Below are 13704 nucleotides of genomic sequence, written 5' to 3'. Positions count from 1 at the left end.
CGGTAAATGCATATTCTCAACTTCTGGAATTCCAAATTCCACTTAAAGTCACCATCATTATGTGATTTTCAATAAAACATTTTGACTCATTTCGCAATTCAAATAAGAATTGTCACACTGTGTTGCGCAACTACGGTAAATGCATATTCTCAACTTCTGGAATTCCAAATTCCACTTAAAGTCACCATCATTATGTGAGCTTAGTGGATTGCCTCGTGTTGGAAAAAATACGAGGTTGTTATGTTTTTAAAATTCCATCTTGATTTATGCTTCATTTTTTAATATATGATTTCCAACTGTGTGGTTTTTAAAATATGTGTGTGTCTTTAAAAAAAAAAAAAGTCTGTGTTTTCATTTATTTATTTATAAACGTGTGAATTGAATCTATTTTTTTTTTTTTGAAAGAATGTGTAAATTGAATCTATTGTATTTGCAGCATATCTATCTCTCTTTATTTGCTTACTATATCCTAATCATATGGAGTAGTTATGAAAAGAAACTCTATTAAATTCAGTAAATAAATAAATAAATAAAGGAAAATACTATATATCGCAAAAAAAAAGGACACAAATCTTTACACGAGTATCCATAATAACCTTTTTTTTTTTTTTGAAGGAGCATTCCATAATAACCTATTAAGCTCCATGTATTCCACAAAACATAGATTTTTGATTGGTCGATTCTTGTTTCGTTGTCTATAACCACTTGAACTAAATCAATTTTTTTTTTTTTTTGTACAAACACTTGAACTAAATCAAATCACTTGTTTACCATCTTCGTATATTTTTACTTCAGTTCACAACCATGATGTTTTATTACCGAACAACAGAGGCTAATTATGGGACCGCGTGTGTCCAAATTGCGTGTAGGGAGACAGCACATGAAACAATTTCTATTTCTATGTCCTAAATGACAGGTTTGAAAGGTCTTTGTTTCTTCTTCATGTTCTTCTTTCACTTACGTCTTCAACGCGCTCTCACACTCCCGTCTTTATCTTTATCTCAACCACTTCTCCTATGTTCCCATTCCCTTCATTTAATCATCGTTTCCCACTTTTGTTCTTCCTCTTTTCCAAAACTTCACTTTTACTCAATCTTCTTTTCTCTTCTTCCTACAAAACATTCATCAAATATATATATATAATTCACAACAACAAAGCTCTTGGTAACTAATTCATGATCTCAAAATGAAGTGTTTCTTCTTCAAAGAGAAATCCAAATCAGCTCCTGAATTGCAGAACAAAAACAAAAAGAAGAGTCCGGCGTCCAAACGGGCCGCAAACTCTACCGGCTCTATATCTTCTCCCAGGAGTGTGAAGGATTTGTATAGAGAGAAAGAGCAAAGCTTCAGAGTTTTCACTTTTCAAGAACTTAGAGATGCTACCAATGGTTTTAATAGGATGCTTAAGATTGGAGAAGGGGGTTTTGGAAGTGTTTATAAAGGATCCATTAAGCCCCCTGATGGACAAGGTGATCCAGTTATAGTTGCCATCAAAAGGCTTAACACTCGTGGATTTCAGGTATGGATTCTTCTCTTTTTGCTTATGTATTTTTTTTTTTTTACCATGCTTGATTTGGTAGGAGTTTATTGCTTCAATGGTTTTGCACCATACAAATTTAGATTTAATTACTTTCATTTTCTTAAATTATTATCGGTGTTTACGTGTTGTGGTTGTGTGTCTGTGTTTGTGCTTCATAGTTCTGTTCTCATGTGACTTGTTGTGAGTAATAATTGAAAGAGGTATCATTGAACATGGACCCTTGTGAAGTTGATATAGTATTCACATGCTTTGATTGATTTAATTTGTCGTGGCTAAGAGTTTTAGTGTTTGATTATACTCCATTATTGTTGTCATCTGGTGAAGGAAATTTTGACCTTTTGGGTCCATGGTTGTTTGGACTTATATAGTAATACTTTAGAATGGACAAATTATTTGCTGTACCAGCTATGTTATGTTATAGTACCGTCCTTAATTTTTATCCACATGTGGGTGCTTTCTTTGGTTAAGTCTTCTGGTTGAACTTTTCTAAAGTGAGAACTTAAGTAGAACATTAAGAAACTTCAATGTGATAGTTGCTTAACATATTTTAAGGGTAAACTTCAAGCAGAAGATATATTTTAGCAATTTATTTGCATATAAAAGAGCAATGGTGGTAATTGTAAAAGTTCTCGGTATAATGTTTATAAAGAACATCAAGAATCAGATAATTTTTTCAGCATATGACTTGAATGATCTCGAGTTCTATCAAATCATTGGCATTGTTTTTACTTCTTTGCCACTGAATTATCCAAATACTTATATTGTACTTTAAAAATATAGCGGCATCCTTACACTTGTTTTCTTTTCTTGTAAAAGGGTCATAAAGAATGGCTTGCAGAAGTTCAATTTCTCAGCATTGTTAATCATCCAAATTTGGTTAAGCTTTTGGGATATTGCTCAGTAGATGGAGAAAGAGGAATCCAACGGCTGTTGGTGTATGAGTTCATGCCGAACAGGAGCTTGGAAAATCACCTTTTCAGTAGAACTCTCCCTGTCCTTCCATGGAAAACAAGATTGGAGATCATGCTTGGTGCTGCTGAAGGATTAGCTTATTTACATGAGGGATTGGAGATACAGGTACCTCAAAATATGAGATTTTTTGCAATATCATTTAACTTAAGTGCATACCATTATTTATTTAACATTTTCCAATGTAAACATAATATTCACATGTGTCTCATCATTATCGTTATCTCTATGTTGGAACGTTCTTGATAATGATGCGGAATTCAAAAGTTTTTTTTTTTTTGTCACAAATGTTACTAGGATATGCAAAGTTACAAATGTAATCTGTTTATTTATTCGCTCAGCTAGCTTGTCAGCTATCTACTGTAACTTCGTTCACTATACACCAGTTTATCCACTATTTGTTACTTTTTGCCAAACCTAAACCTAGGACCTCCCAACAAATCTATAGGCCTTAAGTGAAATGTGTGTGTAGAATGCAAATGATTGTTAAGGTTTTGATTGCAAATTGTTTAATTGAATAATAGCTTGTGGTTGATAATCTTTTTATTTTTATGCTTGGAAGGTGATTTACCGAGATTTCAAATCTTCAAACGTTCTACTGGATGAGGATTTCCACCCGAAGCTATCTGATTTTGGTCTTGCCAGGGAAGGACCACAAGGGGATCAGACTCATGTATCTACTGCGGTAGGTTTATATATGTTGGACATGTATTTAACTATTCTTCAAGTGCTAATCTGCTAATACATATCACTTTCATATTCAAAAGTGCCTAAATTGTAGGGACTTGTGTGTATAATTATAATATCATTGTGCCCCATTCCTAAAGCGAGTTCATATTTGGGGTATGTTTTGAGTGACAGATTTGAACTTATCTATTAATAAGCATTTCTGAGACTGCTTGAGAAAGTTTATGGAAACAACTTATGGCGCCTATAAGCTGTTTTTGGCTTATTTTGATAAGATCTCCGAATAGTTTATGAAAGCAGCTTATAACTTAAAAATAGTTAAACTTCATTTCATCTTTGTTATAGAAATAGTTTATACATAAACACTTATATGATAAGCGGTCATGCTATAAGTGATTAAAGTAAGTTGTATATCCAAATAGGGCCTATACCATATAACCAGTCCCTTAAGTCACGATTTAAGCAACATTGCTTATATGTCCATTCATCTAAAGACCACAAAATATTATATTTACGAGTTTACAAATGAGTTGAACCATATATTTCTTGTTATCAGGTTGTTGGAACACAAGGATATGCTGCACCAGAGTACATCGAAACAGGTCATCTCAAAGTCCAAAGTGACATGTGGAGTTTTGGTGTCGTACTCTACGAAATTCTCACGGGAAGACGATCATTGGAAAGGAACCGTCCGACAGCTGAACATAAGCTATTAGACTGGGTTAAACAATATCCTGCTGACACTAGCAGATTCAGCATGATAATGGACCCGCGTCTCAGGAACCAATATCCCATTGTTGCAGCACGCAAAATTGCGAAATTGGCCGATAGTTGCTTAAAGAAGAATCCAGAAGATAGACCATCTATGAGTCAGATAGTGGAAGGGTTGAAGCAAGCATTGCAATTTTCAGAAATGTCAAACACTCCTCATGATAATGCTGAATCATCTCGGTCAAGATTGGTTAAAAAAGGTAAATAGAACTTAGTATTTTTTTTTTTATTCTTCTTATTTTTAGGACCAAGAATCTTATCAGTTAAACATGAGTTGAATTAGAAGCAGTTTTGGTTAATCTTGGAAGTCAATTTTTTTTTTTTTTTTTAGAGGGTGATTTTACTTTTCCTTGGTTTGAACTTTCTTGTTAGTTCGGCCTAGCTCAACAAAATTAATGATCTTATACTTTGTCAACCATTGGCTTTTAATTGTTTTGATATAGTAGATAGATTCCTCACATGGAATTGAAAGTGCACTAGGCTCTCCAGTCAAAAGAAAAAAGTGCATAAGGTTAATGCAGTATTACTATTAGGCAAATACAAAGGGTAAGGTGAAGAATATTGCCATCTTTTATGTAAATGGCAATATGGTATTGGCGTTTTATTATCATTATCATTAGAAAATTAGAGGCACAGCGATTTTGACTAAATTGAATAAACTAAAATAAAATACTAAGATAAGATGGTCTTTATGTTTGTAGAACGTTGAAATGAAATGGTAATGGTCTAATAAATTCGTGTTGAAACATGAAATTTATTCAATCGGGCAAGTCTACAAACAACAATAACTATGACATGAGTGTAAGGTTAATATAGACATGAAAATTAACACAAACCGTTGGAATTTTATGTTACGGATGAGAAACATTAACGTTGTTTGACCCTCTTAAAAAAATGTTGTTTGACTTAGATCGATGACAATCTTTTTTGTTCCTAACGTTTTTTTTTTTTTTACAATATTCTTACATATGTTACCAAGTCACCATAGAATTTTTTTTTTGACAAAAAGTCACCATAGAATTTTTAGATAGACGAAATAATACAATTATTATAAACTTGCACACATAAGTAAAGATGTCGGGATTTGAATCCCGGTCATGACGTTCGGCCTAACATTTTTGATATTTTATCAATTAAACTATGATTTGTGGCCTATAAAATGTTCTTTTTAAAAGTCTTGAGTATTCAATTTTTTGAAAGCCAAGTTAACAAGACCAATCCCCTAATTTTTGTATCCAATTCACGTTTTCTTTTTACAATAATAACTTAATTTATTCGAACCGTTTCTCATTAGAAAAATCCAACCGTAAGCAATGAAGTCATGGTCTATGCCTCAAGAAAGGAAGTCATGGTCTAATCAATTCATCAATATTGTTTAATTACTTACTCCTACTCTTTTTTCCTATTTATAGAAACATACTTAATCATATTGTTAGCAATAACTTGTTCAATTAAAAAAAAAAACTTGTTCAATTCAATTAAAGATAAAAGTCATGAGCATCAACAATATATATATGGTCGCTGGGGCTAGCAAACGAGTCACCACATTGGCTTGTCTTATAATGCGAATTTGTCCCGAAAGAAAACTCGCCATGTTTTGATTAGATATCATTTGTTTACATTGAGAAGCCTTTGTGAGTATGTATTTTGCAGAATACAACAATATCCAAGGAAGAATTGTCTTTTTTTTTTTTTTTTTATTCAAATGGAAACTATATACCACCACCACCTTAGAATTCAACTACAAAACTATGTTATCCCAATTGAACTCACCAATTAAATGAATAGCTCAAAAAAAATCAAAAAACTTCAAACTCTTGAAGCGTAAAATAAAAGGGTTGAATGTCACCGCTCTCGCTCAGACAAAACGTTAGTCACCATCACGTAAACATATCATGTAAAATACTTGATGAATGACAAATGTTAATATGTTTATCGTTATGTTAGTTTTATTTTCTTGTTGGGACTTGAACCATGGAACTTCAACTGCTTGGACTTTAGCTCAAATCAGTTGAGCTACCAAACCCCCAAATTTACTAGATTTATTTTTAGGAATAGCTTTTATAGAATATAAATATGAGACTTTTTTTAATAATTCAAAGTAACCCACTGAAACTGACATCGTAAGTAAATTAACATGAGACCTTGGAGAAATACACTCCTAGGTCCCAACCAACCGAGATAAGTTCACGAGGACATGCTCACGGAGACTTTAATTAATAACATAAATTAAATAAATTTGTTGTGGTCATAAATATATAGCCAATTTTATTTTTCATTTTCATAAAGAAAATTCAACGGATAATTATTTTTACCCATAAATAAATTGTTATAATTTTTGAATGATTTTATTGCAAATATAATTTAAACATTATAAGAAATTTCTCCAAAAAAACTTATTTTTGATCGAATGAATGAAGAAGTGCTACGAAAACCAGCCCAAAAATAAGAACTCGTATCTCTTCTTCTGATACAGACCAAAGAATTTGAACTCGTATCTCTTCCAATGGAGAAGAAGATTACTCTTGTTCAGACCGTTGCCACCGCCGGCGTCTTCTCCGCCATTTCCTTCTGGTAACTAATTATTTTCTCACTCTTGCATTCCACCAATTTTCATTCATAAGATTTTCTGACAAACCTAATCTCGCTTTTAGGTATGGATTCATGTTTGGCAGAGAATCCTCTCGCAAAGAACTCTCTCATCTAATTGAAGAACTCCGCAGCGGTAATCCACCTCCTCCTCCTCCTCATTCTTGAACCTCGATGAATTGACTGCGCCGTCTAGAGTAGCTTCATTCACTATATCATTTATCGTATCGCTTTCAATTTGTTATCTATGTAGCGTATATGAGTTCAAATTTACAACAACTTTGTAACTAGTGTTGAATCTAGAGCCTGATATACAGTTCTCTGCTTTCCTCATAACCTTTTGTTTTTTACACTATGAGTTCGATTGTCCGGTTGTAAAATGATCATTAGTGTCACTTTTACTAATAATAAATTTGTTGTTCAACATTTTGTATTATATAAGTGAGAGATATCTTTGAAGAGGACAATATGGTGTAAATTTTATATTTGTTTTGTCACCTTGAGTATTAGGTCTTGTTTGGTAAAAATTAGTGGATAAGTTTATAGTTGATGCTGATAGTGGATTGCTTATAAATATAATAATAGATAACTAATAGCGGAACGTCACCAAACATGTCTATTTTGGTCATATGACTGTATAAGCTATCTGCTATAAGCTTGAATATTGGCCTTGCCAAACATAGTCTTAAAAAACTGATAGTATTTGGAAGGTGAAACACTCATAGGGAAAGGGAAAATTGAACTGAACAAAATTTGAATTTATTGTTCTTCCATTTTTTTCATTCCATTGTGCTGTTGTTTATAGAGATTCACAAATTCCTAAATGCCTATTGCTAGTGATCAATGACCATGTGACTCGACATCTTTAAATTCATAATAACCAAATACTGATAAGAATTTTGTAACTGAAAGGAATTTGTAAAACAAAAGCATAACAAATGTACACAATTAGAGAGGCATATCAAGTTTTTATAGCTGAACTAAGGCAATATATGAATAGGAATTACTCGGTCGCGTGGCACAAATTAGTCCCGTTAAAAGTAGCTGTGTTTGCCTGGAGATTGTTCCAAACCAGAAACTATCACAAAACAAGTTAATTTAGTATAAAGAGGTGTTTTGCAACATGATCTATTGAACATGTCTTCGGATTTGGGATGGAAGAGGGTGTATAACACTTTTTTTTTTTTTAATGAAGTTTAAGTATGGAATGGTATTTTGAATCGGGCGGGTGTATCCACTGCATTTCATGATAAGAGATGGGAAAGTTTCACTCAGTTCTTTTCAGGTCTATTGAGTGGATGAATAGAGTTAATTGACAAAGCAAAGGTGGTTCAATTTGCATGCATGTGGAGGCTGTGGAACGCAAGAGATCATCACATTTTTTAAGTGAAAGTGTTGCTGCTGAATCTGTGATAGAGGATTTTCAAGTCCTTTCATGTAGATGACTAAGGCACTAATTGAAGGGATTTAATTTTTCAGCAAACCAATGGATGGGACAAGCCAATGAATGCCTTGGGATTTAACAGAGCAGGTCTTTGAGGTGTTGGGTGGACTTTTGGAGGCGTGTTGTAGTTAGTAACGAAGTTCAGTTTCCAAATCAATGGATGATTATTGTCTGATAAACCAGTGACTGAGGGTGGAAATTCTAATTGATATGAATATTTGTTGTGGTTTCCTGATGTGGGTTGATGGTTTTTTTTCTGCTTAACCGACCATATTGTTGTGGTAATTTATATCTGACCAAGTTGGTTTGTAGATTAAAGTGCAGATGTTTTGGAGGGTGCCAAGGCTATAACACTGATCTAAATAGTTTTACTGTCATCACATCATGGAATGAGGTGGAACAAAAATTTGCTATGCAAAATGTTGTGGTATGCTGCATTTACGAAGGGGATACAGTCTTTCTTGGGAGGTTGTTTGATAAGGTTTTAAGTAGTGATGTGGTAGAGGCATTGGAAGTTAATAACGTGTTTTAATGGCACATTTAGTTGGCACTCATCGGTGATTTTAGACAAAGATGAGAGTGGGAGTGTAGTATCAGTTCAAGAATTGGTACCAGTAAGTGTGGTGGTTTCTATGGATTACATTCTTTTGATGTACCAATGACAATGTATTTTGTACTTTTGCTGTAAACCTTTCTCATGGCTTGCCTTGCGTTTTTGAGTATTTACTATTTCTTATTCATAAAGTTCCTTTTGCTTTAAAAAAAATAGAATTTTCTTATCGCATATTGTTATCGTTGTTGTGGCATTATATATTAGTTAGGAATACAATTGAGATACAATATGAATGTTCGAATAAGATGAGGGTGTTACTTCCTGAACAATTTGACGCATGCTTCTTTATAATCTTATAGAGTGAGAAAAACAAATGAAAATGGTGAGCTTTTGTAGATATTTCAAGGATAGAAGTTGCAAATACTGAATAGAGACCAATACCAGTATATTTGATTCTTTACCGTAAGCAGATAAAGTTTGTCTCCTTTATAAATGGAGTTATATATACACAATCAAATAAAATAATATCTCAATGATCTCTAGTTTTGGCATGGCTTAGGCCACTGTTCTATGTATACACATCATAACTCTAACTCATTTCTCCCCTTTTTTCTATATTGTCGTCGTCTTTCCTATAAAAAAACGTTGTATGATGGTTCTGAACATACACTGAGATGCCTGAACATACATGCTAATATGTGTTCAGACAAGAATAGCCTCACCCTTTTGTTTTTGCTCCTTAGTTTTCTTGATATGCCCAACATAAATATCACTTCCGCGTGAATCGGAATCTGGAAGTCTTTGTCTCCGACCGCCTTCAGACATATTTCTTACAAAATCCACTAAGTGCCGCCAATTATCACCTTCGAACAACTTCTTGTTCATTCTCAAGTATGTAAATGCAGCCAATCCACTGCCGGAGTCTGACATACTTGTTGACAAAACTTGAGCATATCCACCTGCATCGTATCTCTCCAGTGCATTTTCCCCAGCAAGTTCTATATTAGCCATTTTTGTTGCCTTCTTGACTTGGTGAACTAACCCTTCTGGTGAACAGTTAGCATGGCCAGGTTGTTCTCTGTCTTTCATTTCCATGCAGGTGAAATTGAAGACAACATCATGGTTTGCAAACATTTTGGCAATTGGAAGATATCCATCATTATGTCTAGTATTATAGTAACCAGCAGTTAGTTCAGCTGCGTGCGACCTTGATCTGTAATGCCAATGGATTCCAGCGACTTTACCAGATAGTTTCACACCAGATGTCTGGAATATTTCTTTGGCTGATACAAGGATCCTATCACCGTGCTCTAGCAATTTACCAGAGTACCATTCCAGAAAGAACTGTCCATATTCAGAGTTCCATGTTCCGTCTTTTCTGAAAAATCCAGTATCCTCCGGAAACTGATTATACTGGCCGGAATCATGGGGTCCACCTCCTCCCCATTCCTTCTTTCCGATAGCCTCGGCTGCTGCTGCCAAGGAAGCTTTCATATACTGCATGACAAACAAGGCATTTTAGCCAAAAGATATTTTGAAAGTCTGTTCTTGAGATATTCATGTTATCCCAAAGACCAATGATTATGAAACATCACTGTGATAAGTGCACAATTCGCGAAAACAGTTTAAATTAACGGTTTTTTTTCATACCTTGTCATAACATTGGAATTCTCCAATTCCAGGAAACCTCCAAGTTCCATTGCTTTCTGGATATGATGGATATCTCAGCTCCCCACATGGACCCATTCCTACTTGTATTTCCTGAAAAGTTATAGGCCTTGTGGATCAGTTTCAAATCTCATTGAGTGCACAAAGGGATAGACAAAAAGATGCAGAAATGACTATTTATCAAGCATCAAGTTCCAAATTTGTTGTCAGTTATTACTTCTATTACTCAGCCTTAATTTATATAAAATCCCACTTCAATTAACATCTTAATTTGATTCACCGTCTGTATAAGATAACTCTCAGTGCTAGCTCAAAATTACTACTACATTTATTTTTTGGTTTAAACAAGCATGCTAAATTTTATTATATTGCAACAGTATATGTGTCCTATATCAGTGTAACAGTATCTATGTTGAATCATTGTTTGTAACTCTAGTTGAAGTATATAACATACCGAGATGACACTGCCCAAGTAATCACTGAATCTGTCGCGAAAGCTTCTCATGTAATCAGCATACACCTGGAGGGGAGTTCTTCCTTTTAGAACAGGCACTGAATCACATCCCAATGAGATGTACTCAGGATTTCTCCTCCCTGATCTGTCTGTGTAAACAATGTCAGGGTTCTTGCTGATCTCTTCCATCACCCATGGAGGTAGAGGAACACTGAAAATTCGCAATAGAAAGAAAATTATTAGTTACACTGATTCACAAAAGATCTTTCACAGGTAACATAAAAACAAAACACTGTTATATCATACCTGCAGGAATCTCCAACATTTCCTCCACACTGATGAAAAGACATAACAACTTGAAGCTTCAAACCATGCAATTGCACCATCTGCACAAGCTCAGCATAAGCTTCCCAGTTATACTTCAAAGGTCCATCTTTTTCAACCAAACCCCACCAAACATCAACCATCACCCCTTCAACTCCAGCACTTTTCAAAGCCATCAAACTAGCATTCATTGCTCTTGGCTTGTTCAAGTTTCCTCCCATTGTTACTGTATCCAATGGAAGCATCACAAAAACTGGTACCTTCTTTGAATTATCATGGTTACTATGAACAATTGATGGAGCATGCACCTGCTCCCATTTTTCATCTATGCTGCTGCTGCTTACTTCAGACTTGAAGGTGTGTTCCACTTGCATAGAACTCTTGGCTTTGAGACGGAAAGATGGTTTAATTTTTGCAAAGGTGACAGTGGCAGAGACATCATCAAAGGTTTTAAGGAACTTGGTTTCTTTCTGAATGATGAAAGAAATGGAAGAACGAAGTGTTAAAGTCATTGTGTGTTTTTTTGAAAATGGATGAAGGATATGTTGAAAATGTTGAAGATGTTATGTTTATTTATAAGAATAGAAAATAAGGTTTGGGATCTGAAGTGGACAACGTTGGTGGGCTCTGATTGGAAAGTGGAAAAAGTGCAAAAAATAAAAACTGGTCTGTTCTGTCTGTCACTTGCTTACGTGTTTCCACCTCTTCTATTCTTATCCAATCGAAACCGTGTGTGGCTTCAGTTTTTTACGGTTATATATTTATCGCAACATACACCGCACCGTATGAACTCAACTATAGTTAAAAGGGTCGATTTACCCTTTACGATATGAAACTATTAGAATAAAAATAAGAAAAACAAGATTAAAGAATAAAGAGAAGAAGAGAGAAAAGAAATAGGATTATGTCATTCTCCTGTGATGTACAATATGTTATATGTGACCTTTATTTATAGAGAAGCATAATGATACGATTTAAGAGTTAAGTAGAGAAAGGTGCGATTTAAGAGTTAAGCAAATGTGTCATTTAAGAGATAAGTACAAAAGTTTGTTACAATTTTTAAATGATAAAGGAAAAAAATCATACATTTTATATATTTATATAGTTTTTTTTTAAGGACATATATATATTTATATCGTGTTTGTTACATTTTTTAATATTTAAATTTATTATTCTTCAAAAAAAATATTTAAATTTATTATTATCTATTTGTTTTTTTTAAGGAATTATTATCTATTTGTTATATATGATATTTGTATTGAAAATTAAGAGCATTTTTAAAAAGGGAAAAAGTCAGCTCAAAAAAACTCAAAAAGGTTGTTTTCTTTAGGTCATGTTAACCAAAAATTGTAAGTCAAAAAAGACACTTTTTAAGTTTTTAATGCATTGATTACACAGTTTTCAATGCAAATATTATTATATTTGCTCACTTAACACGTAACATTTCCCGTTTTCTTTTTATATGGTATAAGGGGCTATAGACATCTTTTGTGCCTTTCAGTTTGCAAATATATTTATTTTACTTTTTGCCTCCTAAAAAAAGTTCTTGGTTTAAAAAAAAAAGGTCTATTTACTTAGTAAAGAAAATAATAAAGTGTGTTTAATTCTATTTATTTCATGCCAAAGTAAACACATTTACTAGTTTGCCCTTGTTATAATGATTATCTCCTCACAACATTACAAAATTGATTTAAAGGTACTTTTTAACAATAACATTAAACTCGGGCGTGTGACATTAAGGCAACATGCTCTTAATAGTGCAGTGTAGATTAAAAAACTAGATATATATTTACTCCCTCCGTCCCTATATCTAAGCACTCATTTGATTTTATTTTTGTTCTTAAATGTAAACCCCTTTTCAAATTACTAGATGCATTTATTATTTTTTTCAAAACATACCCCTAATTAATACTACTAACTTATCTTGAAATATGAAACGTCAAATTTTATACACATACAAACAAAGGACAATTTGGTAATATTAACACATAAAACAAACATATTAATTTTCTTAAGAAATGTGAAAAAGACAATGGATGCCTACATTAAGGGACGGAGGGAGTACATGGTTACATGAATGAAAAGAAAAAAAATTACCTGAATGAAAAGTGTTAGGAACCAGAGCTAAAATCCGAAATCTATATAGGGCGGGGGAGAAGTGCATGGTAGGGAAGAAGCAGTCGATTAGTATTAAAAATTATTAGATTGATTTTGTCAGAAACATTCTCTTTTCAATATCTAGTATCTAACATTCACTTTTTTATTGGGTAAAATCAATATATATCACTTCATTTTACGTGTGATTTATTTTTAAAGCGTGAGATCAACATTGATTTTATAGTAAATAAAAAATTGAGTGTTAAAAATAGATTATTTCTAAACTGAATTATGCTAAACTCTTTGCATGCACTATGAGAGACAGCTAAAATAGTTTGCATTAATTTAGTAGTGCTTGGAGCTGAATTGTTATGGATCAATAAAAAATGTTCCCATCATTGTTCCAACTTTTTAAAATATTTGACTGGGATTTTGCTGACGGCGGTCACAAACTGCAAAAGCTTTTCTATAACAAAGCCAAAATAGATTATTCAAATATTTTTATTTTCTTTTTTCTTTATGAGATTTCAAATTTAATGCTTGGCATGATAATTAATGAGTGGTTTTGTTGCCTCCATAAGACAAAGCCCACAAAAATGAGCTAGCTT

General features: G+C 33.3%; 3 protein-coding genes across 9 annotated transcripts; 2 read left to right on the top strand and 1 right to left on the bottom strand.

Moving 5' to 3' along the window:
- Window positions 1-923: 923 nt before the first annotated feature.
- LOC146901344 (putative serine/threonine-protein kinase PBL19) lies at window positions 924-8722 on the top strand. 7 transcript variants are annotated; one of them, XM_085737272.1, is made up of 5 exons: window positions 924-1519; window positions 2357-2617; window positions 3072-3194; window positions 3753-4167; window positions 8313-8722. In XM_085737272.1, the coding sequence occupies exons 1-5, from the start codon at window positions 1187-1189 to the stop codon at window positions 8315-8317; spliced, it is 1137 nt and encodes a 378-aa protein (XP_085593398.1). In that variant the 5' UTR covers window positions 924-1186; the 3' UTR covers window positions 8318-8722. The 7 variants fall into 7 exon arrangements, with proteins under 7 accessions (XP_085593398.1, XP_085593394.1, XP_085593397.1 ...); XM_085737268.1 differs by lacking the exon at window positions 8313-8722 and adding an exon at window positions 7842-7873; XM_085737271.1 differs by lacking the exon at window positions 8313-8722 and adding an exon at window positions 7752-7771.
- Window positions 6450-7023, top strand: LOC146901345 (Putative membrane lipoprotein). The gene is made up of 2 exons (XM_085737275.1): window positions 6450-6541; window positions 6622-7023. The coding sequence occupies exons 1-2, from the start codon at window positions 6474-6476 to the stop codon at window positions 6722-6724; spliced, it is 171 nt and encodes a 56-aa protein (XP_085593401.1). The 5' UTR covers window positions 6450-6473; the 3' UTR covers window positions 6725-7023.
- A 259-nt stretch (window positions 8723-8981) lies between the features above and the next one.
- Window positions 8982-11546, bottom strand: LOC146901343 (beta-amylase 3, chloroplastic-like). Its single transcript, XM_085737265.1, has 4 exons — window positions 10982-11546; window positions 10676-10886; window positions 10204-10314; window positions 8982-10050 (listed from the first exon to the last, which is right to left on the bottom strand). The coding sequence occupies exons 1-4, from the start codon at window positions 11509-11511 to the stop codon at window positions 9256-9258; spliced, it is 1647 nt and encodes a 548-aa protein (XP_085593391.1). The 5' UTR covers window positions 11512-11546; the 3' UTR covers window positions 8982-9255.
- Between the last annotated feature and the right edge of the window lie 2158 nt (window positions 11547-13704).

Source organism: Medicago sativa, chromosome 8, assembly GCF_051527215.1.
Source record: "Medicago sativa cultivar Bolivia chromosome 8, Bolivia_mono, whole genome shotgun sequence".
NCBI classification, from domain to species: Eukaryota; Viridiplantae; Streptophyta; class Magnoliopsida; order Fabales; family Fabaceae; genus Medicago; species Medicago sativa.
This window is presented reverse-complemented; position numbering and strand designations above follow the sequence as displayed.